This window comes from Vombatus ursinus, unplaced genomic scaffold (assembly GCF_900497805.2).
Source record: "Vombatus ursinus unplaced genomic scaffold, bare-nosed wombat genome assembly UNPS02014772.1, whole genome shotgun sequence".
Classification (NCBI taxonomy): domain Eukaryota; kingdom Metazoa; phylum Chordata; class Mammalia; order Diprotodontia; family Vombatidae; genus Vombatus; species Vombatus ursinus.
Genome location: NW_020954550.1, coordinates 22,980,743 through 23,005,843, shown reverse-complemented (window position 1 = coordinate 23,005,843; position 25,101 = coordinate 22,980,743). Strand labels below are relative to the sequence as shown.

The 25,101-nt window shown below is 38.6% G+C and overlaps 1 protein-coding gene across 4 annotated transcripts in view; it reads right to left on the bottom strand.

Moving 5' to 3' along the window:
- Positions 1 to 4,577, bottom strand: part of ARL15 (ADP ribosylation factor like GTPase 15) — a 483,734-nt gene extending 479,157 nt beyond the window's left edge. For 2 of the 4 annotated variants that reach the window (XM_027863576.1, XM_027863578.1), the window contains exon 1: positions 4,446 to 4,577. In XM_027863576.1, the coding sequence (XP_027719377.1) occupies positions 4,446 to 4,493 (48 nt within the window). In that variant the 5' untranslated portion in view covers positions 4,494 to 4,577. The remainder of the gene's footprint in view (positions 1 to 4,445) is intronic. The other 2 variants (XM_027863579.1, XM_027863577.1) reach the window with 2 other exon arrangements.
- Between the last annotated feature and the right edge of the window lie 20,524 nt (positions 4,578 to 25,101).

Below are 25,101 nucleotides of genomic sequence, written 5' to 3'. Positions count from 1 at the left end.
GTATTATTAGAGGAAACGTTGTTACTGGGAGCTTCCTACACAGATGAAATCACAGGTTTGTATCAACACTAATTGGAGTGTGGAAAAAAAAAGGGAAGTCATTATTGCACTCCATTAGCTCTATTTGGGTTCAGAAGACCCAAATTTTACAGAAGCTCCTGGTGAGGGAAGAAGGGAAGGGAGGAGGAGGAGAAATCACCTGTCCAAGAATTAAAATAAAAGGGCTCCATCAAGGTTTCCTGGTTGAAAGCACAAGAAGAATGGAATGCAAAGATTTCTTTTTTCTAAGTTGCCAGCCAGGCTAAAAAAAAAAGTTCTATCTCAATGATCTTGACCTTAAGAGAAAAGGATACATTCTGCATTCCCTAAAACAAAACACCTAAACTAAACAGATTTTATCATGTTATTTATTATCTGAGCTTTAGTTTCAAGTGGTGTCAGTGACAGAAAAAACCGCAGTCTCTTCAGTCACATGTCCCATACTGTGTAACTGCTTTGGGTTTATAAATTGATATCAGCATACACTTGTGGCTCTATAAAAGCTCACTTACTGAAATGAAAAAATTTTTAGCTGTTATGAATGTTACAGTGCTATTACTGTCCTTTTCAACCTTATGTAAGAATACTCATTTTCTTATTATTCTGAAAGAAATCACCAACTCCTACTAGCTTCCAAAACTATTTTTGATGGCTTGTTTCCATTAAAAACTGCAATTCCATAATCTCGTATTTGTCCATTTTTCTTCAATCTCCAATCATATAAGGGGGAAAATGATGATATCCCACCTAACGAATGAGGGGTGATATGCAGAGCTCCCTCTATCAGACTCCCAACAACAAAGTAAAATACCTCTAAAAAGAAAAATAAAACAACAACCAGTAAAGTTACACATGTCCTTTCAATGTTGTGTCAGTAGATAGTAACCCTGCAAAGGGCAGAGGCAATTTGGTTGGGATCCCAACATAGCCTGTAAGTTTGGGACACTATAATTTCAAAAAAAGAATTTACATTTTCAGCTGAAAGGTAACTGTGGAAATTGGAGAGAATTGATTTATTTTAGAAATAAATCCTCTGTGACAGTCCAAAAAATTGATCTGTCATAATCAACACAGGAAAGGCATGACTAAACAAGTTAATCCACTGAGGGAGAAGCGAAGGAGGCTGCTGAAGGAGTAACAGTCTATGCAGTAGATGATTCCATAAGAACAAAGGGAGGCAGAGTGCATGTGTTTTGGTAGAAAGAACATACTATGAGATGAGGATGGTAGGAGTTCTTTCAAGCTGAGCTTAAAAGTAATGATTACTGTCCAAAATTTTTATGTAACATTCAAGAGAAAGGAGCAAGAAATTTTCCTCAATCAGAGCTTCTCTGGCTTTCGTCAAGTCCCAGCTACAATCTCACCTTCCACAAGAAACCCTTCTGGATCGCCCCTAAATGCTGGTTACATTCCTTCCATTATTATCTCCAATTCATCCTGTATATAGTTTGTTTGTACCCAGTTGGTGGCAAGCTGTCTCCCTCATTAGACTGTGATCTCCTTGAGGACAGAGATTGATTTTTTGGTTACTGTTGGGTTTTTTCTTTCCTTTTTTTTCCTTTTGCTCCTCTTTGTATACCCAGAGCTTAGAACAGTGCCTGGCACATAGAAGGTACTTGATAAGAGCTTGCTGATATATCCCTTTTATGCTACAGTATGACACTTTCCTCAGAGAATGTGTTCTCACCCTCGCTTGGTACATAGGCTTAGACTTCTTAGAATAATTGGCATAGGGACAGCTCCTGTGATTTTATCTGTATAGGTACAGTTAAGAAACTCACTCATGAACCCACGAAGGCAGACACTTTCTCCTCAAGGTACAGTCTTACTTGGCTAGAGCTCTGAGAAGTTTAAAATGACTTGCCCCGGACCACACAGAAGCAGAACATGTGTCTGACACAGAACATGAACCCAGACTTTAAGGCTGTCTTTATTCACCATGCCATGCTGCCTCTCCAAGCCTTGAATTTTTTTTAATGATAATCAAAGATAAGCAAATAGAGAATGCATTTAATTTTTTGAAGATCAAAATTAGAGAAGGAATAAAAGAAGAGATTCATCAACCTTGACATAAAGGAGTGTCATCACAAGATGGAATAAACTAATCAAGAAAATGAACCTGCTCTTATGGGATTACTGATCCCACTAAAAAAAAGTAACTTCTGGGGCAGCTAGGCGGCACAGTGGATAGAGCACCCAGACTTCGAGTCAGGAGGACCCAGGAGTTCAAATTCTGCCTCAAACATTTACTAGCTGTGTGACCCTGGGCAAGTCACTTAACCCCAATTGCCTAGAAAAAAAAGAAATAAAGAAAATTAACTTCCATCCAATCTATGTCTACATGAATCCATTTAATTAACCAGTTTCATCCCAACAAATTTAATGTTTAAAAACCAAACCTAATGGTTATTTTGGCACCATGCAAGATAGCCTTAATGATTCAAACATTAAATCTGTATGTAACTAAAACATCATTCCTGGGATATAAATACTGGCTAAATGATGACATAATTAGAGACCCTTCATTTTAAAGCTTTTCAGAAACCACCAACAAAACTTTAGTTACTGTCATATTTCTCTACAAGCCAATTTCAAGCTACAATCTTTGGCTTTTATTTGGAAGGACTCCAAAGAAAAATCAAGAGTATCTGGTGAGGAAAAGTACCATCTAAATTTGAAGATGTCTCCAAAAAATAATCTAGACAGCCTGCCCAACAAAAATAGTCATTTTGCATTTATGTGACATTCAGGAAAAGCTAACTAATCCTCAAATCTTCCTCAGAGCAAAAGGATAGTATCCTATTTTTCAAAGAGCCCCCTGGAGCTATTATTTGTAAATGAATGGCAAAATCAAGATTTGAACTGAGATTTCTTGACTTCTACCCAGTGTTCAATTCTGAAGGCCATGTTTTAACTAAAAACACTCTGTAGGCCCACAAACTCTTCAAATTCTGGAATCTACAGAGAAGTGACATAATCCCAAAATGAACTCAAGTAATCACAACTGCACAGCCAACATTCAAAATAGTTTAAACATTCAAGTATCAAGCAATTGTTAGGTTATAATTTAAACTTGTTCTTCATAACATCTGAACTTCAAAATAACATGTGGCCCATGCATTTCAAAACAACCTGACAATTCCTAGAAGGCACTGTCAAAATTCTGCCTAGCCAACCAATCGTGCAGTCTACAGCCTAGTGGATAAGGCAAACATACATCTAGATGATTTCTGGGTCACTATTTTCACCAACTAATCCAACTTGGCACCGCTGTCGTGATTCTGGGTGACATAGTAAATTTTACTAAACTTTTTAGCGTTTAGGAATGCAATGAAACAGAATTTCCTTGTAATGTTACAGCTTTGAGGAAACGAGTTTGGGAGCAATACTTGTTGCCTGGATTTGAAGGAAAGGGGTGGGGGGGGGACACCAAACACGTTGTTTCCCCCAACTACCCCTTTTTCCTACCTTCCCCTACCCACTCCAACACACACAAACACACACACACACACACACACACACACACACACACACACACACACAGCTGCCCATTCCTTTCCTGACCTAAACTTTTCCCTACTCCCCTGGCCTAATAGTCCCCCAACCTCTGCCCCAAACAGTAACAGCAGCATTCCTGAAACTTCCCCACCAGTCCAGCAAACAAGAAGACCCAGCCCCGGGTTCAAGCCTCTCCGGGTGCCCAAGGTTACAACGGAGCTCAGCGGAGCGTGCTTTATGTTCATGTGCTTTTTAAAAAACCCAACACCGACCCGGGGTCACAGCTTTAGAGGTCTAATAACAACCAAATGACCAAGGCTGCCCGTGCACTCCGGTGAACCAATTCGGGTTATGGGTCTTTAATAGTTCTTTGCAGCCTGATAAAAGAAGGCGAGGCTGGAACGACCCGGGAGGGGCAGAGCGAGCCCCAAACCCGCTCCCGGGGCTGCGGGGCTGCGGGGCTGCAAGGCTGGGGGGCAGAGATGGGGGCGGGGAGCGGGAGGCGGGGGTCGAGGGAGGGCCCCTTGCTCCCGCAGCCGCTGCCCATCCTCTCCGGCGCCTCGCACCAGATCTTTACCCGGGGCTGTAAATCTGCCGCCCCGGGACTGCACCTTTACCTGTCAGCTCCCCCACCCCCTCCTCCTCCTCCCCTCACCGTCCCCGCCCCCGCCCCAGAGTGGGGCAGCCCCGAAGCCCCGCTCCGAGCCCAGGACCAGCACTGGGCTGCCGGGGGGGAGTGGGCCAGCGGAGAAAGAGGGAGCGAGAGACGACAAGAGGGGGAGACAGTTCCCCTCCGCTCCCCGCCCGCCTCAAAAGAGGGGAGGGACGCGAGAGGCGGAGGCGAGGCGTGGGGTGTGAAGGCGAGGGGGACCCCGCCGCTCCCCCAGCACAGACGCCGCGGACCTTACCAGATAATCCATGTACAGTAACGCCTCAGTTATCCGAAGATCAGACATCCGGCAACCTAAAGCATCCGGAACGGCTCAGAACCCGGAAAAAAAAGAAAGCGTCTCTGGCAGCGAAGCGACCGCCCCCGGGAAGGCAGCAACAGCGAAAAGAGCCGAGGAGAGCCGAGCGGACGAAGATTACACCAGCCGCGCCACGATTGGTCCCTCCGCGGACCATAAGGAAAGAAGAGCTCTCATTGGCTGCGGGTGGCCATAAAAGGCGCGGCCGCCCAGCGTGAAAGCGGAGAAGCGCGGGAGAGGGAGCTGGGAGACGGCTCCCGGGCAGCGAGGACGGAAGGCTGGGCATATGGAGAGACGAGGCTCGGGTGTGGGGAGAGGAGGAGAGAATGGGCTGGCCAAGAGTGGGCGGGCCGCTGAGGGGCTCGTGTAGTAGTGGCCCGACTGGGGGGCGGTCCCGACCTTCTCATTAAGGAAACAATCCTCCCAGAGGGATTAGGTGGCAACCTGAAGTCACAGGGGGTCTGGTTGTGCGTTCAATAAAATTAGTTTAAATGAACATTTATTAAGCACTCATTGTTAATGTTGGAGAAGCAAAAAGAGGCAAAAGACAGCCCCTGTCTTCAAGGAGCTTACAAATCTATGTACACCTTGGCTTTGTATACATTTGCGTGTTGTATCCCTCAAGAGGGTAAACAATCGATGAATATTAAATCCTGAAAGAGATTACAATCTGCTGGAGGACAAGACACGCAAATGTATGCAAAGCAAGCTATATAGAGGATAAGTAGGAAATGATTAAAAGGGGGGAATCAATGTTAAGTGTCTTCTATCTGCCAGCCACTGAGATGAATGCAGGGGATACAAAAAGGCAAAAGACAGTCCCAGCCCTCAGGAAACTAATGGGGGTGGGGGAGAGGACAAGCAAACTAAAAATGTACAAAGCAACCTATATATAGGATAAATAGGAAATAATTAGCAGAGAAGGCAATGGAATTAAGCGAGTGCTACAAGAAGAGAAGTTAGCTCAGTAGCAAGCACCAGAAAACATCCACTGCCAGCATTCAGCTAGCATTTATATAGTGCTGTAAGGTTTGCAAAGCCCTTTACAAATATCTCATTTAATCTTCACAACAACCTAGGTTGTAGTTTGCTATTGTTATTATCTTCATCTTACAGATGAGGAAAATGGCAAACAGATAATTGACTTGCCAGGCAGAATTCCCCTGACTACTTACTATGCCACCAGCTTGGGGTACCTTGCCCTCTGAAAGGGATTTTAAACTTGCTCTGAGAAAACACAAACTATATTTCAAGTGGATGTTTGTGTACCACTTGAAAAAGGCAATACTTTTGGCATGTTGATGATCAAATGGTCTACTTGTGTTCTATATATATTAAGGGCAGATGTTTAGGGTTAGTTTTGGGGGTTTTTTTTTTACATATATTTAACTAAAATTGTTGCACACCTGAATGCCATATGTGTGTTTCACATGCAGCACCTGGATTGTTTTAGATGAGTGACTCTTAATGGAGAGAACAGAGGAAGCCCCAGTCTGTGATCAAATACCAAACAAAATGTAAAATATTTTATGAGCCAATGGGCTTACTGAGCCATGTGTGTTTTCTTTTTTTTTTTTTTTCTGATAAGTGGCTTTAGCATTTCAAAGTGAGACCTAGCAGTATTAGAAGGGAAGCCTAAAATAAAGCTAGCTAGAGTCTGTAACAAAATCACTTTGCAAACCATGAAAGACTATGTATGCTTCCAGTCTTTACCCTCTACACATAGCTGCCAAAATAATCTTTCCTAAAGTACTCATCTGATCTGACCCAGTCACTCCCTTGCTCAAGAAGCTTCAGGGTTCCCTAATCCTTCTAGGATAAAAAACAAATTCTTCGTTTGGCATTTAAAGCTCTTTACAAAACAAAGCTAGCTGAACTTACTTAGTTCACATTTCTCCACTAATGTACTCATCATGTTTGCTGTTTGCTTTATGTGGCACTGAAGCCACCTTTCTGACAGGATGCTTCACTCCACTCTGTACCTCTTATTGGGCACTTGCTCCCCATCTCTAGGACTCTGCCTTTCTGATTGCTGATGGTTCACCATAGCTAGTAGGACCCTAATTACACTCACCATACTGTACTACAGCTGTGTAATAAGAACTGTAATTAAATCCAACACCAACCTTCCTAGAAAGGAGGAATCAGTCAGTTGTCCAAGGTCTCCACTAACCCCATTCTGGTAACATCCCGGATCCCAACACTCTTCTAGAGCCCACTTGTTCAGTCATTTCAGTTGTGTCCGACTCTTCATGACCCCATTTGGGGTTTTCTCGGCAAAGGTACTGGAGTGATTTGCTATTTCCTTCTCCAACACATTTTACAGATGAGGAAACTGAGGCAAATAGGATTAAGTGATTTGCCCAGGGTCACACAGCAAGTGTTTGAGGCCAGATTTGAACTGACCCTGGGGCTACTACCCCCCCCCACTATATTTTATCTTTCTCTATTAGAATACAAACTCCTTAAGTGCAAGGATTGTCTTGCTTTTTGTAATTATATCCCTGGTGCTTAGCACAATGTCTGTTTTCTAGTAAGCACTTAGTAGGTTCTTTTTTCATTCAACCATGACTTTCATTTCCCATCCTAAATGCTTTTACTCTGGTTGTATACCTCATGCCTAGAATACATCATCTATTCATTTACCTCTTTGAATCCCTATGCCTCAACCCTGGTGCTCTTCCATACATAAATCTTGATTCTCTTGTCTTCGGTGCTATGCCCTCTAAAAATTACTTTGAAAGAGAGAGTGTGTGTGTGTATGTGTGTTGTGTCTGCGTGTGTACACATTGTATATCTCCCCAGTAGAATGAAATTTTCCTAGTTCTTGTGTTCCCCAACAACAAACTGGTACAGTGCCTGGCAGAAAGCGATAGGACCTGGACCTGTGGTTTCATTTATAAGGATCTCTTAAATAAGAATACTCTCTCTACCAAGGAAGACTAGCACTTTTCTGCAACTTACCATTATATAAAGTTGCCTGGAACACTCTGAAAGTCTAAGTGGCATGTCTGGGGGACCCTGAGCCATGATGTGTGAAAGGGCAAGACTTGAACCCAGATCTTTCTGGTTCCCAGGTCAGCTCTGTATCCAGTATATCATTTTTTTTTTACCTTGCAAATAGTAAGAGCTAAATAACAGTTGTTGATTAAATACTAGTGGGGAGGGGGGGGAATCAGAAAATGATAAAGCTGCAGAAAAATATTTTTTTGCAAAAATTTGTAAGCACAATCAACTCCTTCCCTTGAACATCAATGGTCATTTCTGGCCATGGTTGTTCTGCTCTATCAGGTGCTGGTAAATTAACCTCTTATAAAATAAAACCTTTGGCAATTCTAATCAACATTGAGTATCTTACTTACAGGATGTTCACAGCTAAAGGGGGTTGAGGGAAAGTGTTTCTATGATGAAACAAAGGATTCAGCTGGGTGACCTAATGCACAGAGCACTGGACTTGAAGTCAAGAAGAACTGAATTTGAATCCTGCCTCAGATACCTAGTAACTGTATTGTTGAGGCTTAGAGGTTTAGAGGTGCTGATCACAACAACAAAATCACAACAAGCTGATGCCGTCCAAATGAATTCAACCCAAGCCTTCTTTCAGCCAAAAACAAGGTTTATTACAACATCGAAGGCGGTTGGGTGAGATTTAAAGAATCCACCATATTAGCCAGACTCTTAAGGAATCTAAGCATTTGTATCGATAATGCAACCTAGCCAGATCTTAAGAATCTGAGCACCTTAATGGAGACAAGCTGAATGTTATATACAGAAAGACTGTGGGAGGCATCCAGGAGTGGTCAAGTAGTCTGGGGTGACTGGAGAAGGGGTCTAAGGAGGATCTGCATGGGAGTGGCCAGTAAACTGGGGTGAACACAACACCAGGGACCTAGACCATGTGGCCAAGGGAGAAAGGAGTCTAGATAGGATTAAGGGTGGGAAGTGGCCTGGGCAATCGGGAGGTAACAGAACAGAATTGGGAGACTGGGGGTAGCCACAATGAAAGGCCAGTTGAGTGGATTACAGTCTCAGGCAAATGCCAGAGATTTGGGGAAAGTCCAGGGATTTTTTTGGGGGGGTTCAGATCCCAAACACATGGTCTTTTCCTTTTAGAGGTTCAGATCCCATCCCCCATCATTATGATCTTGTGAAAGTTCCTCAATACTAATAGTAGCTAATAGCTAACAATTTTATATAGCACTTCTATGTCAGGCACTATGCTAAGTGCTTTACGATTATTATCTCATTTGATCCTCTTAACAACCCTGAGAGACTGTTATTATCTCTATTTTACAAATGAAAAAACAGAGAGGAGAGAGAGAGAGAGAGAGAGGTTAAATGACTTGCCCAAAGTCTCACAGCTAGTAGTGTCTGAGGATAGATTTGAACTGTCTCCATTTTATCATCTATAAAATGGAGATTAATAGAACATCCACCTCAAAGGTTGTTATGAGAATCAAATGAGATTATATTATAAAAGTGCCTTGCAAACCTTAAAAGCCCTATGTAAATGTTAGCTATTATTATTGCTAGATATTATTATGAAAGCATAGGGTGAGCAAGATCAAGAAGGCTAGCTAGAAAGGAAAAAATAATATTTGAGGAATGGTAAGTAAATCCAGCTAGCCTAGAACCTAGAACCTAGTACATAGAAAGATTTAGAATTGGAAGGGATCTTAGAAGTTATCAAGCTCAAATGCCTATCCCCATTTTTCAGATGAAGAAACTGAGGCACAGAGAAGATAAGTTATTGGCCTTGGGTCTGATGTGGTTTTAGGTTGCTGGGAACCCAGAAATGTCAGGGTACAGGGCAGTATCCACTTGGAATGAATTCACACACTCAAACCTTCTTCCAGTCAAAGAGCAGTTATTTTAAGGTCAATAGTAATGGGCAGGGTTCCTAATGAACCTGCAAATTACTGGGGGTGAGACTGATGCTTATATACAAAAAGGACTGTGAAAGGATCTGGATGGGATTATGGAGTGGTAAATTTAGCTGGGTTGGGCAGGATGCAAAGCCCAGAAAGGAATGTCAAGTAAGCTAATTAGGTGATCTAGGTGGGCTAGACCTAAAACTTTCAAAAGGGGATTTATTAGTGATTGGAAAATTCCACTATCCAAAATTGACTTATTCATTTAAAAGCATGATCTTCTTGCACCTTGGATGAAAAAAAAAAATCTTCACTTATAAGTTAAACTGGGGATAGCAAATCTATCATGATCTTTATTATCATACTTAGTCTGAGAAAGTAGTTACTATCTGGTATTCCTTTTACCATATATTTGTCAACCACTCTTACTTACCTCTGGTTCACTGATGTATGGGGCAATGTCAAACTCAAATAGAAATGGAGCCTATTGACTTAGAAAACCACAAGTTAACATTATCTGTGTTGTATTATATTTCTATTTATTTTATTAAGCATTTCCCAATTACATTTTAATCTGGTTAAAAAAAAATAGTGGCCTATGAGTTTGCCAACTTTGTACTAGAGTATTTACTTATAATACAAAATATCATTCCAGAAAAAAATATACAGAAAAAGGAATCTATACTGTCAATTTCAGGAATGAGGTTTAAGGTGAGGGGTGGAGCATTTTTTTTTTTTACAAGAGTACATTTTTGGTGCCCTTCTTAGGTCACACTATTCCACTATTTCTTTACACAAATCAGACTACAAGCTTGGAGAAGAAAGGAGCCTTTATGTGACCTAATTTAGCCACTTATTTGCAGTGGGGGGGAAATGGTCTTTGTTCTTTCTTCCTTCCTTTGTCTCCCCAATCAGCTTCCTCTCTGGAGCCAGAGGTGATGCCTCTAGGGTCAACTGCCCATCCCTTATCTCTCAATGGAATTTTCAAAAGAACATAGGATTCCCCAGGGACTGCTCTATTCCACCTTCCATTTGGGAGATGGGAAGAATGTAAAACATGATTTACTGCTGTATTACTTGTACATATCTTTTTCAAAAATCTATGTTTTCTTCTATCCATGTAAGATTTTTATTTCAAGTGCATATCATTTGAATTATTATATAGCACCTAGCACATGAAAGACATTATAGGACATAAAGGAACTTCAGAAGACAATTTTTCCAACACCCTCATTTTAGAAATGAAGAAACAGAGCCAAGAACATAAGTGATTAACTGAACTTGGTTAGCAGTGAAGACGTCAATATTACACAAAGAAAACTAAACCACATTTAATGTTTAACTATTTTCCCCCAGAGGTCATTATGATAGCAATTTTAAAATAGTAAATGAATACACACACACACACACACACACACACACATACACATATAACTGGGCAGCTAGGTGGCATAGTGGATAGAGTTTGGGGCCTGAAATCAGGAAGATTCAACTTACTGAATTCAAATCCCACAAATGACTGAACAATAACAAAATGAATAGGAAGAATGAGCTGGAATTTATTAAATTAGAACTGTAACCATAGCCTAGATAATATGGTAATATAAATGGATAGCAGTATGGCTCAGAGTTGCCTCAAACTTATATTGCCTGTATACTCTGGGGCAAGTCACTTGCATGGGTAAAGAGAGCTTCTTTGCATAAATGAAATCAGAGGTCCAATAAAAGGTCACTTTTTCCCAGACACAGACTGGTGTAGCTGAAAAGGGTGAGCCACATTTGGAGCTATGGGAACCTAGATCTGGTTCCTGACTCTATTACTGTGTAAACCTTGGATTAATTGTTTTTCCCTTGAACCTGCTTTGTCACTGATAAAACAGGGAGGATAAACTTTGCACTACTCACCCCATAGGATTTATGTGAGGGTGAAATGAATTCCATTTTTAAACTGTAAGATGTTATGTAAATGGCAGTAATCATTGCTTTCTGATTTAAAGGCACCTAATTTCCACATACATGAAAAATAAATGATTTCATAAAAGGAAAAAAAACACTCTGTGTGTCATTTGTAGTGAGAGGTGCTTTAGGGACACTGCAGTAAAACAGATGGCCATTTTCTTTAGCTTTTTATAATGCACATGGCTTTTTGAAAAGCCAGAAAACTTGAGAATCTTTTAAATCAAATTCACAGTTTAGAGAGAGAAAACAGATTTTTACTCAGCAAATTAAGCATATATTTTGACCTCAAATCATCCCAGCCAGCAAAGAACATGATTATCTATATAAGCAAGGCAACAAAATCAAAATGCATTTATGTCTCAGGAACTGGATTAATTGAATTAAAAAAAAAAAACAAAAACCCTAAAACTAAAGCAAACATTTTCAAGGGATAGAGATAGAGACTGGATTTGTGATTTCACTGGTACCTCCAGATGAGGTACCAGGTACCTCTACCAATTCAGAGAGAGGCACATTCTCTGATTTTTTTCTTTGCAGATTTTAGACTATTACTTAGAGAAGCAAGAGTTTTAGTAGAACAGTCACAGAGACAATGTCCTAACTGGAGATTACTTTAAGACAATAGCTTTAGGAGACTGGTTTGTATAGAAACAAAGTGACTTTTCTTTGTGGGAGAGAAAACAATAGAGTGAAAGTGAACAGAAATGTGGAAAGATCAAGGTTATCTTAAAACAGCCATTGTTGGAAGACGGAACTGGTGTATCACTTGACTTTTTTCTGCATATCTCTCCCCCCCCTGTTTACTTTTCTTTTTCTTTTCACAATCAAATGGATCAGTTGATAAGCCTCTTTTTGCTGTTTGTGAAGTGAAACTTGTGATTTAAGGTCACACACATCAGTGGATAAACATTAAATTTCTCTGACTCGCTTACCACCTTAATTAGTAAGTAACCATCATCCATACTTAAACAGCCTTATCTATCCTTCCACAAGATAGAATGTTAGTGATTGGATTTTGGAGGTTCCGAGTGAGAAGAGACCTTGGTCTCCATCAAATCCATTTTTCTCTCATTTTCCAGATGAGGAAACTGAGTCTGGAAGAGGTTAAATGACTGCCTGGAGTCACACAGCTTATGTATGAGGCAGCCTGGTCCCCCAGCCTTTCCCCCAATCCTAAGTAGGCAGTCATCACATTGGTGCTGCACTAAGTGTAGACACTTGATCAAAACTCCTAAATTCGAGTGATTCACCAGTATCAGTCTCCCACGTAGAACAGATTATAAGTGTGTGCCACCATGCCCAGCAAAACATACCCTTTGGAAAGAATTTTTTTAATTGCCTATCTTCCCTAGGTTTTATTTCTTTTCCTATTTTTTTCCATTAGTGTTTTCACTTGGTTTTAAAATCATGTTTAAGCTCTTAAAAAAAAACAAAAACTCTTGCTTCATCTCTTGGACTTTAACTCAAAGGTCTGAGGCTTTGCTTGTACATGTTTTGCAGTCATTCTCTTCTGCGGTTTTGTCTCGTGTGTCCTGACCATAATAGCTCATTGGGGTGGGATTCTTTCTTTGTTTGATCATTCTTCTAGCCTACTTCCTGACTTTAGATTTTATGTTAGTACCAGGCACTGCACACTTCTGGGAAAGTATCTGGACTGAGCTATTGTCCCTTAGAGTCCATCTGTTTTCTTGGATCATTGAGTATTGTTATTCCAGGATCTCAGTGACAGCTCAGACTAGAGACCTGCAAGCTTACACTGCTCAAAAAGTGGTCTGATCCAGGACAAAGACTGGTCACCACCCTTCTGGTCTGAGCTCTGAAAGTTCTTGACCTGAGCTTGAGTATGCACAATACTTCTATTGCCTTACCCCTGGTAAGTTCCAGCAAACTCCTGCTGTTCTCACACCCTTTCAGCCAATAAGAAAGCCATGAAGGTTCAGGATGACAGAACTACAGGCTTCACTTTAGTCTGGAACCTCAAGAAACTTACCATTTAATAAGGGGGAAGGGCATATAAGTTATTAGCACACAAATGAGCATGATATAAGGTAAAATCTAATGGGGCAAAAGTGAAACAGGCAAAGTGCTATGAGAAATTTGAGGAGCGAACACTTTTCACCTGGAGGGAGAATGGGATGAGAAAAGGCTTCACAGAGAAGGCAGAATCCAAGCAGGGCTTTTAAAAAAAGTAAGTTACTTCAGATGAAGAGGGTAGGGGAGTTCTTATTAGCATGAATGAAGACACGAAGAGATGAGAAGGCAGTATGAGAATGAGAGACAGACTAGTCCAATTTGACTGGAAAGCAGACTGCAGGAAGGAAAGAAGAGGAAGAAAAGGCTGGATCAGGAGGTTGGAGCCAGAGTATAAAGGGTTTGGAAAACCAGGGTGGGAAGTTTAAACTTCATTCTGTATCTATACCTATTAGTTATATGTTGTCTCTCCCATTATAATGTAAGCTCACCAAGGGCAAGGACTGTGTGTATGTGTGTGTGTGTGTGTGTGTATGTTTGCCTTTGTGTCCTCAAGGCTTAGCACTGTATTTGGTACATTAATAAAAACTTTTAAAGAGAGCAGATAGTGGTATGTGTCTCATTTTTTGTCTTTATATTCCAAGTGTCTAGAATAGTGCTTTGCATATAATAGGCATCTCATAAATGCTTGTTGAATCAAAGTGAAGGTTTTTAAGTAGACAAGTGATATGATCATAGGGGTGCAGAAGAAAGATTGCTTGGGCAGTTAGTCAATAAATATTTATTAAACATGTGCCAAATACTAGGGATCCAAATACTATATGCCTGGCATATAGTAGGCACTTAATAAATGTTTATTGATTGATATTGACTTGAAAGCAGCAATTTAGAAGATGAATTAGAAGGAAAAGATTGGATACAAGAAGATCATAAACACGTGACTTTGTGGTCCTGCTAGGAATCTCATCTAAGTAATATTGTTTTCAGGTAGAGCAAGAATTTTGCCAGTTGATACTTTCAGTCTTATGATGGATTGCCTGTGTAGGCACTTTTATCTTGGACAGATTTAACTTGCTTAATTTTGTACTTGTCAAACACAATGAACATTATGATCCTTTTTGAAAGAGATTTATTGGAAACATCTGCTACATCACCAAAAAAGCAACTTTGTCTGGATTACCAGTTACAAAAACAGATTTGTTCATCTATAAACAGACTTAAGTTACTTACTAAAGAAATAATTTCAGGAAATGTTATACAGGCTTTGGCATTCAACTATTTTTTTTTATATAGTTTTTCTCTTCCTTTTTTTCCTCTCTCTAAAAAATTACAAGAAATGACATTTATTCATCTTATATTGTTTTCTGTAAATTTAACTGTCTTGACATGTTACAAACTATGGCAAGAAGCATTTCCTTCCTCCAGATTGCAAGACTTAGTTGAGTCTTTTTCTTATTTTAGAACTTGAGAAAATCTTGCAAGGCTTCTATATTTGCTTGTCAGACCCTCCACTAATATATTTCATTCTATGGCCAGCAATATTTCTATTGCTGAAAATTCTTGTATAATATAAAATCTCCTGTACAAACTCTTAAGGAAAAGCAAAGTTTAGAGCCCTAAATCAAAGCTCAGTTTAGAGATTATCTGTCCCACCTTCTTACTTTATATAAAGCAAAATATTTTGTGGCTGGCAGAAGTGGCAAAATGTTCTAATCTTAGTACTATAAAAATCAAAGGCACAGTAACTGGGCAAAATTTAATATCAATTCTGTAATACACTCAATTATTCTCAAGAATTAGCATTCACATAACATTTGGTCCTTTGAAATTTTTGCATTATCGGTTATAGCTTGTTAAACATGAAAAATATTAAGATATTCTAATGCTAATAATGCATATGTTTATACAAATGACATCAAGTGAATAAGGATTTTATAAGATGAAAATAACTCAGATTGTCAGAGGCCAAATTGATGAGGTATTTAAATTTAGCATTAGCATCTTATCATAGGAGGTAAGTTTGTGACTGAGAGTATAGAATATTAGAACTGGAAGATATCTTAAAGGGTATCTGGTACAATCTTCTTATTTTACCAATAATGAAACTGAGGCCCAGACTCTCTCTCAAAGTTATAGGTGTTAATGGCAAAGTTGGGATCACAACACAGGTCTCCTGATTCCCAATCCTATGCTTTTTTCTACCATGTCTGGCCATTACCATCTTATATACAACTATTATCATAGCTCATTACCATAGTGTTATTTTCACATAATCTCAAAATAATAATTATAACTAGCTAGCCTTTATATAGGACAGCTAGGTGGCACAGTGGATAGAGTGCTGGGCCTGGAGTCAGGAAGACTCATCTTCCTAAGTTCAATTCTCACCTCAGATACTTACTGTGTGACCCTGGGCAAGTCACTTAACCCTGTTTGCCTCATTTCCTTATCTATAAAGTGAGCCAGAGAAGGAAATGACAAACCACTCCAGTTTCTTTTTCCAAGAAAATCCCAAATAGGGTCACAAAGAGTCAGACATGACTAAAAAATGACTCAGCAACAACAAATCTTTATATAGCATCTATTATGTGCCAGGCATTGTGCTAAATGCTTTACAAATATTATTTCATTTGATCCTTATAACGACTCTTTGAGGTAGGACTCTGTTAAGTACGTACTATTATATAAATACTACAAGTAACCACAAAGAAAGAATTAAACTACCAAGAAACAATTGTCAGAATCAAACTAGATTCAGCAACCACGACTACAAAGAAGGGTAAAGCTTGGAATGTGATATTCTAGAAGACAAAATATATAGGCTTTTAACCAGGAATAATTTACCCAGAAAAACTGAGTATAACCCCACAGGGGAAAAGATGGACCATAAATTACAGAGAGGACTTCCCAGCATTCCTGACGAAAAGATCAAAACTGAGTTAGAACCTTTGAAATACAGAAATAGGAGTCCAAAGAAACATAAGAAGGTAACCATGAGTAAGTTATCATAAGGGACTAAACAAGGACAAACTTCATATACTAATATGGGAAAATGATACATGTATCTCCTCAGAACATTGTCACCATTAGGTTCATATAGGAAGGGACAGTCTAATAAGACAGAGACTCTGGGAGTGATTTTATTACATATTGATGATCTTAAAATAAGAAAGTTAAAATAAGGAGCTAGAGCAAAATGTATTATGCTTCAGGCAAAGTTATAAAAAAGAAAAAAAAAGCAGAGGTAGCAATAATGATCTCAAATAAAGCAATAACAAAAATAGTCTTAGATAAAAAACTACATTTTACTGAAAAGTATTATAGATAATGAAACAATATTAATACTAAACATATATCCACCAAATGGCATAGTATACAAATATTTAAAGGAAAAGTTAAATGAGTTTTAGGGAGAAATCGATGTACATAAATTTCTATAATGGAAATATTATAGTAAAACTATAATAGTAGGGAACTTCAATTTACCCCTCTCAGACCTAGATAAATCTAACCAAAATAAAAACAAAACAAACAAAGGCAATGGAAGTGGTGATAAGTTCTGACAGTTTCTACCAAATTTCAGGGACGCTTAGTATGGACTCAGTGTCCTAAAACCAATCTTTATAAATATGAAACAACTCATCCCCATAAGGTTAGCCACAGGGTGAACATTTTTGCTTGACCTTAGTAACTCACAAAATGGATAATTATACAAATCAGTCTTCCAATGAGTGCAATTTCTTTCTATTTTCGTGGTGATGGGGACACAGAAGGAGACAACAGGTGCTAAGAATTATGGATATTCTTAGATCATTTGCACATGTTAATTTACTTGTTGGTACTTAATGTGACCCCTCATTTTAACAACTAAGGAGTTGACGCACTTCTAGAAGAGTGGCACTATAAGCATATTAAAACAACAACAACAACAACAGCAAAAGAAGTTGTAGTTTAGAGTTTGTCCTCTGAGAAGCAAATGAAGGAGTTGGCAGAGTTGGTCAGAATTTTTACTTTTCTCAGATTATGTCATTCTATGATTTGCAACCATTTAGCATCCAGGAGAATTTTGGTGTTAAAAAGGTGACATTTTGACAGCAGAAAACATCTTGAGATTATTAAAAGAGCTGCCACTTTCCTGAATTCAAGGTGATCTGCTTTCCTACTCTTCAATTGTGAATCTAGCTCATGGTTCACCTACGGTGTACGTACGGTATATATTGGTAGAGTAATTCAATGAGTTGGACATCCTTCTGCATGTCATAGCTCGGACAATATTCAACCTCCTTTCACTTGGCTTTTTTTCTGTGTGGATTGCTGGACCCACCTCTTGAATGACTGCATCTCATTAAGGAGGCCCTGTAGCTTAGGAGTTTTGTGTAATCAGAACAATGACATTTGAAAAAAGGAGCATTTACAGAACTTCAGCATGTATATGAGAATTATTTTCTTTGGTTGAGTTTTATAAATATCCTCTGTAATGAATATGTTAGACTACTATTTCTCCCTGTCTGGGAAGATGTGCAAAGAATTGTGTGAGAATGTGATCTTTAGTTCTATCTATCATGGAATCATATATGATCTTAACATACGTAGGACTTTTTAAGGCTGTCAGTCTTCTTTCCTTGTACCTTTCAGTCAACTGTGTGAATGGTCATCAAGGAAAGCAGATTGAATTGAATTAAAAGTCTACCCATTACTTTCTCAAGTTTTCATCAAAGATACCTCCAGTTCACACAGAGAGACTTTTTATAAAGATTTTAAAGAGATAAAGAAGTAGGTTTATCAGTTAGTGATTACTTAGGAGTTCTTAGGAAACCTCATTTTGATAATAATATCATTCTTGATATTTTCCATTCTTTTGGAACTTCCAGTCTGGATCATCTGGAAAATCAAGTGCCTTTAAAAATCTTCACACCTCTAATATAATTTTTTTCTAAATCTATTTGGTTGGGTCCAGTCATTCTTCTTGATTTAACCATTTTAAGCATAAATGTCACATTTTCATATAGCATAAGGGATTCTGAGGTGGTAGAGTCCAGATGCTGTGATTCCATTGCCACTGATAAGGAAGATAAATAATAGAAAGACTAGCAAATCTGTTAAGTTTTGTATATTTGTTATTTTCCAGTTTAATCTATAAAAGCCTTGGCCAGAGGGAAATGCTCTGAAAACATGTAGTAAAGAGAGAGAGAGACAGAGACAGAGACAGAGAGGAGAATAAATGAACTGAGAGTACAATTTTTAAAAACTAGAAAATCAGTAAATTACAAACATAAAATATAAAAAATCTTGAAAATTGGAGAAGAAATAAGATAAAATTGAAATTTAAATAGTACAAAAATGCTAAACAAAACTAAGAGCTATTTTTTAAAAAACTAACAAAAGCAAACTTTAGCTAATTTAAGTCCTCTCATAAAAGTGAGTAAAATCAACCATCAAAATTTAAAAACAAATAAATCGAACTTACAACAGAGGAAATTTTTTAAATTCTTTTTTTTATCCATAATAGTCATGCTGTGAAGGAAAACATAGACCAAAAAAAAAAAAACTCAAGAAAAATAAAGTATAAAAAAAAATATGCTTCAATCTGTATTCAGATATCATCAGTTCTTTCTCTGGGTATGGATAGCATTTTTCGTCTAAGTCCTTCAGAATTGTCTTGGATCCTTGCATTGCCGAGAATAGCTAAGTCATTCACAGCTGATCATCTTACAATATTGCTATCACTTTATACACAGTACATTTCACTTTGCTTCATCCCATGAGAGTCTTTCCAGGTTTTTCTGAAAGCATCCTGCTCATCATTTCTCATAGTACAATAGTATTCCATCATAATAACATACCACAACTTGTTCAGCCATTCCCCAATTGATGGGCATCCCCTCATTATCTAATTCTTTGCCCCTAGAAAGGAGTTGAATTTTTAAAATTCTAAGAAACTACTACACAAACTACACACAGTCAGTTATTCTATAATGCTTGTTTTGGAAATGCTAATTTGTTCCAATGTGCCTGATACGTTACTAAACAATTTTTAGCATAATGCAAATTTCAAGTTTGCTTATACATGGTTTCTTCCATGAGAAACAGCTAGAATGCAAAAATTGTACCACTTCACAATTACTCTCAAGTTGCAACCCTTCCAATGCTCATTTCCACAAGCAAACTCCTGATCTTTTTCAACATGCTATATTTATCGTACATCTTCTGGTGCAGCAGAAGCTATGGGCAGAGGATGACTTGCGTGCCCTACTCTCCCCTACAACACCTTCCACCATGCTTCCATCCTTTAAAGCCTGGAGTTTGGGCCTGCCCAACTAAAAGGAGGCTTTGCTAGGCTGTCCCCAATGGGACAATGCTCTGCACAGGCAGAGCAGCAACCCAAGGTCACAGATAACACCACTATTTGTTGTAGTATTTATGTATTTCTTAACTGTTTAACATGAATAAAACTGTGCTGTAGTTTTTATTGGGTTCCTATCTATTTTTTTAATATGTCACTGACAAAGTTTTTTAAGTGCTCTGTTCCTGATCCCATTTTCTCCATGGTTTTATTGTGTGGTTTTGCATAGTGTGATGCATTGGGGGAATGAATGTGTCCCATTATAGCAGAACTGTCAAACTGAAAATGTAAAGGAAAAAAGCTAATTAATTTACAAAAGTATAAAATAGCCAAATTAACCAGATAAGAAATAGGTATTTTAAACAACTTAATCCCAGAAAGATCAATTTAACAAACCAAAAATCAACTATTAAAGGAAGAAATCTGTAGTTCAGACCTATTTTTAAGCGAATTATATTTAAGAGATAAATTTGTAATAACATTCTAAAATGTGTTCTCAATAATTGAGAAAGAGTGTATTCTGTCAAACTATGTTTATGAGAAAAATTGAATTCTTTTTTTTTTTTTGGTGAGGCAATTGGGGTTAAGTGACTTGCCCAGGGTCACACAGCTAGTAAGTGTCAAGTGTCTGGTCTGAGGCCACATATGAACTCAGGTCCTCCTGATCCCAGGCCCGATGCTCTGTCTACTGCGCCACCTAGCTGCCCCTAAAAATAGAGTTCTGATGGGCAGCTAGGTGGACACAGCAGATAAAGCCTCAGCCTGGAATCAGGAAGACCTGAATTCAAATCTAGCTTCATACACTTACTAGCTGTGTGATCATAGGCAAATCACTTAATCTTGTTTGCTTCAGTTTCCTCATCTGTAAAATGAGCTGGAGAAGGAAATGGCAAACTATTCAGCATCTTTGCCAAGAAAATCCCAAATAGGATCACAATAAGTCAGACATGACTGAAATGACTGAACAAAAATAACAATGAAAGAATTCTGATACCCAAGCCAAGGAGGGACAAACAGAAAGAGAATGTTACTTGGTTCTCACTAGTAAATATTAATGTTAAATAAAATCTTAACCAAAAACTCTACAAAAACATATGCAAAAGATTATTGACTATTACCAAGTTTGATTTAAACCAAGAATTCAAGGATGGTTCAAGGTTAGAAAAGTAATTAGCTCAATAATTCTATAAACAGCAAATACACATGATTATAAATCAACAGACAGGAAAAGCCTTTGATAAAATACAATATTCATTTATGTTTGAAATCTTCTAAAGCATGAAAATGAAAAGGCCCTTCTTTAACACAAAAAGCATATTTTTATAACTAAGAACTAGAATTACCTACAATGGTGAATCACAGAAAGTTTGTCCTATTAATACAGGAGTAAAGTAAGGATATTCTCTCTCTCCAATACTATTTGACATAGTTCTAGAAATGCTACCTCTAGTAATGAAAAGAGACAATAAAGTTATAAATAACAAAGAGGAAGTAAATGATCCGTCTTCAGAAATTACATAGTTTATTTAGAAAATTCAGCTGGAATATTCAACTTTGAAATGTTATTTCTGAAATTGAGATGTCTAAGGAATAGTGTTAGGCTCCTAAAGTCATTGCAAGAGGATTTCCAGACTAAGAGAATGGCACTTCAATAGTTGTTTTTGTGGAGGGCTAATATATGTCATGAGTGAAGAGCCATAAGAGTGTCATAGAACCTGCCATAGAACCACTGCTATTTAAATCTCTGGTAATTTACAATAGAGATGTCAAACAAAAATGCTCTAAATCACTGTTGATTAGAGAAATGCAAATGCAAACAACTCTGAGGTACTGCATCATACCTATCAGTTTGGCTAATATGACAAAACAGGAAAATGATAAATGTTGGAGAAGATATGGGAAAATTGGAACACTAATGCATTGTTGGTGGAGTTGTGAACTAATCCAACCATTCTGGAGAGCAATTTGGAACTATGCCCAAAGGGCAGACCCTTTGATCCAGCAATACCATTATTAGGTCTGTATACCAAAGAGATCATAAAAAAAGGAAAGGGACCCACACATACAAAAATATTCATAGCAGCTCTTTTTGTAGTGGCCAAGAATTGGAAATTGAGGGATGCCCATCAGTTGGGGAATGGCTGAATAAGTTGTGGCATATGAATGTAATGGAATACTATTGTTCCATAAGAAATGATGAGCAGGCAGATTTCAGAAAAACCTGGACAGACTTACATGAACTGATACTGACATGAGCAGAACCAAGAGAACATTGTACACAGTAAACAGTCATATTGTTCGATGACCAGCTTTGAAAGATTTAGCTCTTCTCATCAGTATAATGATCTAAGACAATTCCAAAAGACTCATGAAGGAAAATGCTATCCACATCCAGAGAAAAAACTATGGAATCTGAATGCAGATCGAAGCATACTATTTTTTCTTTTTGTTTGTTTGTTTTTTGTTTCTCATGGTTTTTCCCTTTTGTTCTGATTCTTCTTTCACAACATGACTAATGTGGAAATATGTTTAATACGATTGTGTATATATAGCCTATATCAGATGGTATGCCATCTTGGGGAGGGAGGAAAGGGGGAAAATTTAGAACTCAAAATCTTATAAAAATGAATGTTAAGGGGCAGGTAGGTGGCACAGTGGATAGAGCACCGGCCCTAGAGTCAGGAGGACCTGAGTTCAAATCCGGCCTCAGACCAAACACTTGATACTTACTAGCTGTGTGACCCTGGGCAAGTCACTTAACCCCAATTGCCTAAAAAAAAAAAAGAAGTGAATGTTGAAAACTAAAAATTAATAAATTTTTAAAAATTAAAAAAAAAATAGTACCTTCCCTGGTACTGTTTTAACCAGATTAAAACATAATTAGGAAATGTTTAATTAAAATAAATAAAACCACAATAGAACACAGTTTATATGTATCTATGTTTTTTTAATTCAACATATCGGCCTGCAGGATCAGTTTCTGTTTCTATTTGAAATTGACACCACTGATTTGCAACAATTTTCTTTACTTCTGCATTTAACATGGAGTTTTCAGCCTCTTGTCTTAGTATGGACTTTGCCCCTTATATTTTAAATACCAAGCTGAGTTAACAAAACTATTATTTATTAGTATTTATTAAGCACTCAAAAATTATATGACCCTCCTCAGTTCAGAAACTATTTAGGATAGTTACTGTGATTTCAATCAGTCAATTAACAAGCACTTCTTATTAAGTGTTTACTTTGTGTCCAAGATCTCACTAGGTGCTGGGGCTACAATGACAAAAGCATAAAGATAAATGCCTGGCCTTGTTCTGCCTGGTAGGCAGGGTGGAGTTGGCCAAGGGAGAGATCTCAAGTCTCTTCGGTTCTTTTGGAAACTATCTTGGGTTGCTTCTGGGGCTTCTGGCTTCCCTTTTTGCAGAGAGAAGATGGATAAAGCCAATGGCACTTCAGGTTGCTGAAGGAAAAGACTCTGGGAAGACATAAGAGGAGCCAGAAATCTCCATCATCTCCCTAATCCCCAGTTTAGTACCCTGGAGACTGCAGGGAACTTCTCTTTGGGTGAGGTCTAGGACTCTCTCTTGGTTGAGCTGAATTACCTCAATCCCAATGGGAGAGTTCCTTCACTCTATTATCTGGTATACATTCTCCTATGTATACTTTCTCTGATTTCTGTTTTGCTGTAATTTGGATACATGGATTTCTTTGCTGTTCACTGTTCATTGTGGAACTGGTGTTTGGTGAGAAGCCTTGGATATAAAGCTTGGGGTCTGCCTTTTCCCCAATAATGAGTAGTAATCAAAAGTTGGCATGAAATTGAAAATTAAATCCCCTAAAATAATAATATTTAGGGGAGCAGACACATACAATTCTAGCCCAGCACTCCCTCTCTCTGAGGAAAGCAGAGTAGTGTTTGGCCCCAAACTCTTGCTTCCCTTCCTGGCAAGAAAGTCTCCCTTGAAGAAAGGTGAGGGGAAAAAGAGATTAGAGATGTTTTCTGCATTTCTTCAAGGCACACAAAAACACCCCATGCTACAAGAGGGGAGACAGCCCTCACAACACATAGCTCCCAATACCCACTGGCCCTCTTAAAGGAAACATCAAAGTAGACTGAGCAGGAACCAAGAGAAAATATGGGTCATCAAAGCCAAGAGAGTAGGGAATATCCAGGTGAAAATTGTGGCCAACACTATCAAAGGCAACAAATAGATTGAAAAGAATGAGGACTGAAAAAGACCAACAACAGTTTGGCAATTAGGGGAGCATTGGTAACTTTGGAGAGGACAGTTTCAGTTGACTGATGTCAGGTTGGGAACCAAATTGCAAAAGATTGAGGAGTAAAAGAGGAAGCCTCAAGAGTGTGGGATAGCTTTTTTTTCTCAGTCTTTTGCTGAGAAAGGGAAGTGAGATCTATACTATCATAGCTTGAGGGGACAGCAGGGTCTGGTAAATGTTTTGTTATTGTTGTCCTTTACTTGTTTGTTTATTTTTAAAGAATGAGGTTGAGGTGCAAGTGTGATGGGTGGAGGGAGATGTCAAAGATTGGAGGAGGGAATGGGGGAGCAAGGGACAGAGAGAGAAATGACTGATGTTACAACATACCAGAGAAGACAGAAGATATGGAATAAGGGCACATGTAGAGGGGATTTGTCTTGGCAATGACAGAGATCACCTTTTTGTCAGAAACTAGGGCAAAAGGGAAGAGAATGGGAGATAATGTCAAAGAGTTTTGGGATGAAGGGAAAGAGAGAAGAGAGAGGCATGAACAATTTTAACTTTCTCTGTAAATGAAGAGGCAAGGTCCTCAACTGAGAGAGATTCAGAATGGGGAGCTGTAGGAGACTTGAGGAGAGAAAGCTTGGGAAATTACTTAAAAGAAAGAGTTCTGGTTTGGAAGTCAAGAGACTTAAGTCCTAGTCCCAACTTTGCAACCAACTTTGTGATCACGGTCAAGTTGTTGTTGTTCCTTCATTCTTGACAAGGACCAATGACATCATAGGGTGATATCTTGACTGCGTACAAATTGGATATAAATGAGGCAGAGCTGCACAAAGGCATCAGCCTCACACTCTCCTCCATAGTTGTCAAAGTCCAGTGGCAAGACAAAAGTCAAGACAACTGGTGATGGACCAGGATGCAGTAGGTGACCTTGGCCTTTCTAAATTAAGTTCTTGCCCTGGTTTCAGTTTGTCCAAGGCCATGCCCATTCAATGACTAAGATAAGAGTTGAGACAAAAGAGTTGAGACAAAAGATGGTTCAACTTACCTTCAGAAAGCATGGTCAAGTCACTTGCTCATGCCTGTTTCTGTAAATAAGGCAGAGTGGACTAGAGCAGGGGTGGGGACCTTTTGACTGAGTCCAAGTTTCACAGAACAAATCCTTTTATTAAGGGGATTTGTTCTGTGAAGTTTGGATTCAGTCAAAGGGCCACCCTTAAGGACCTAGAAG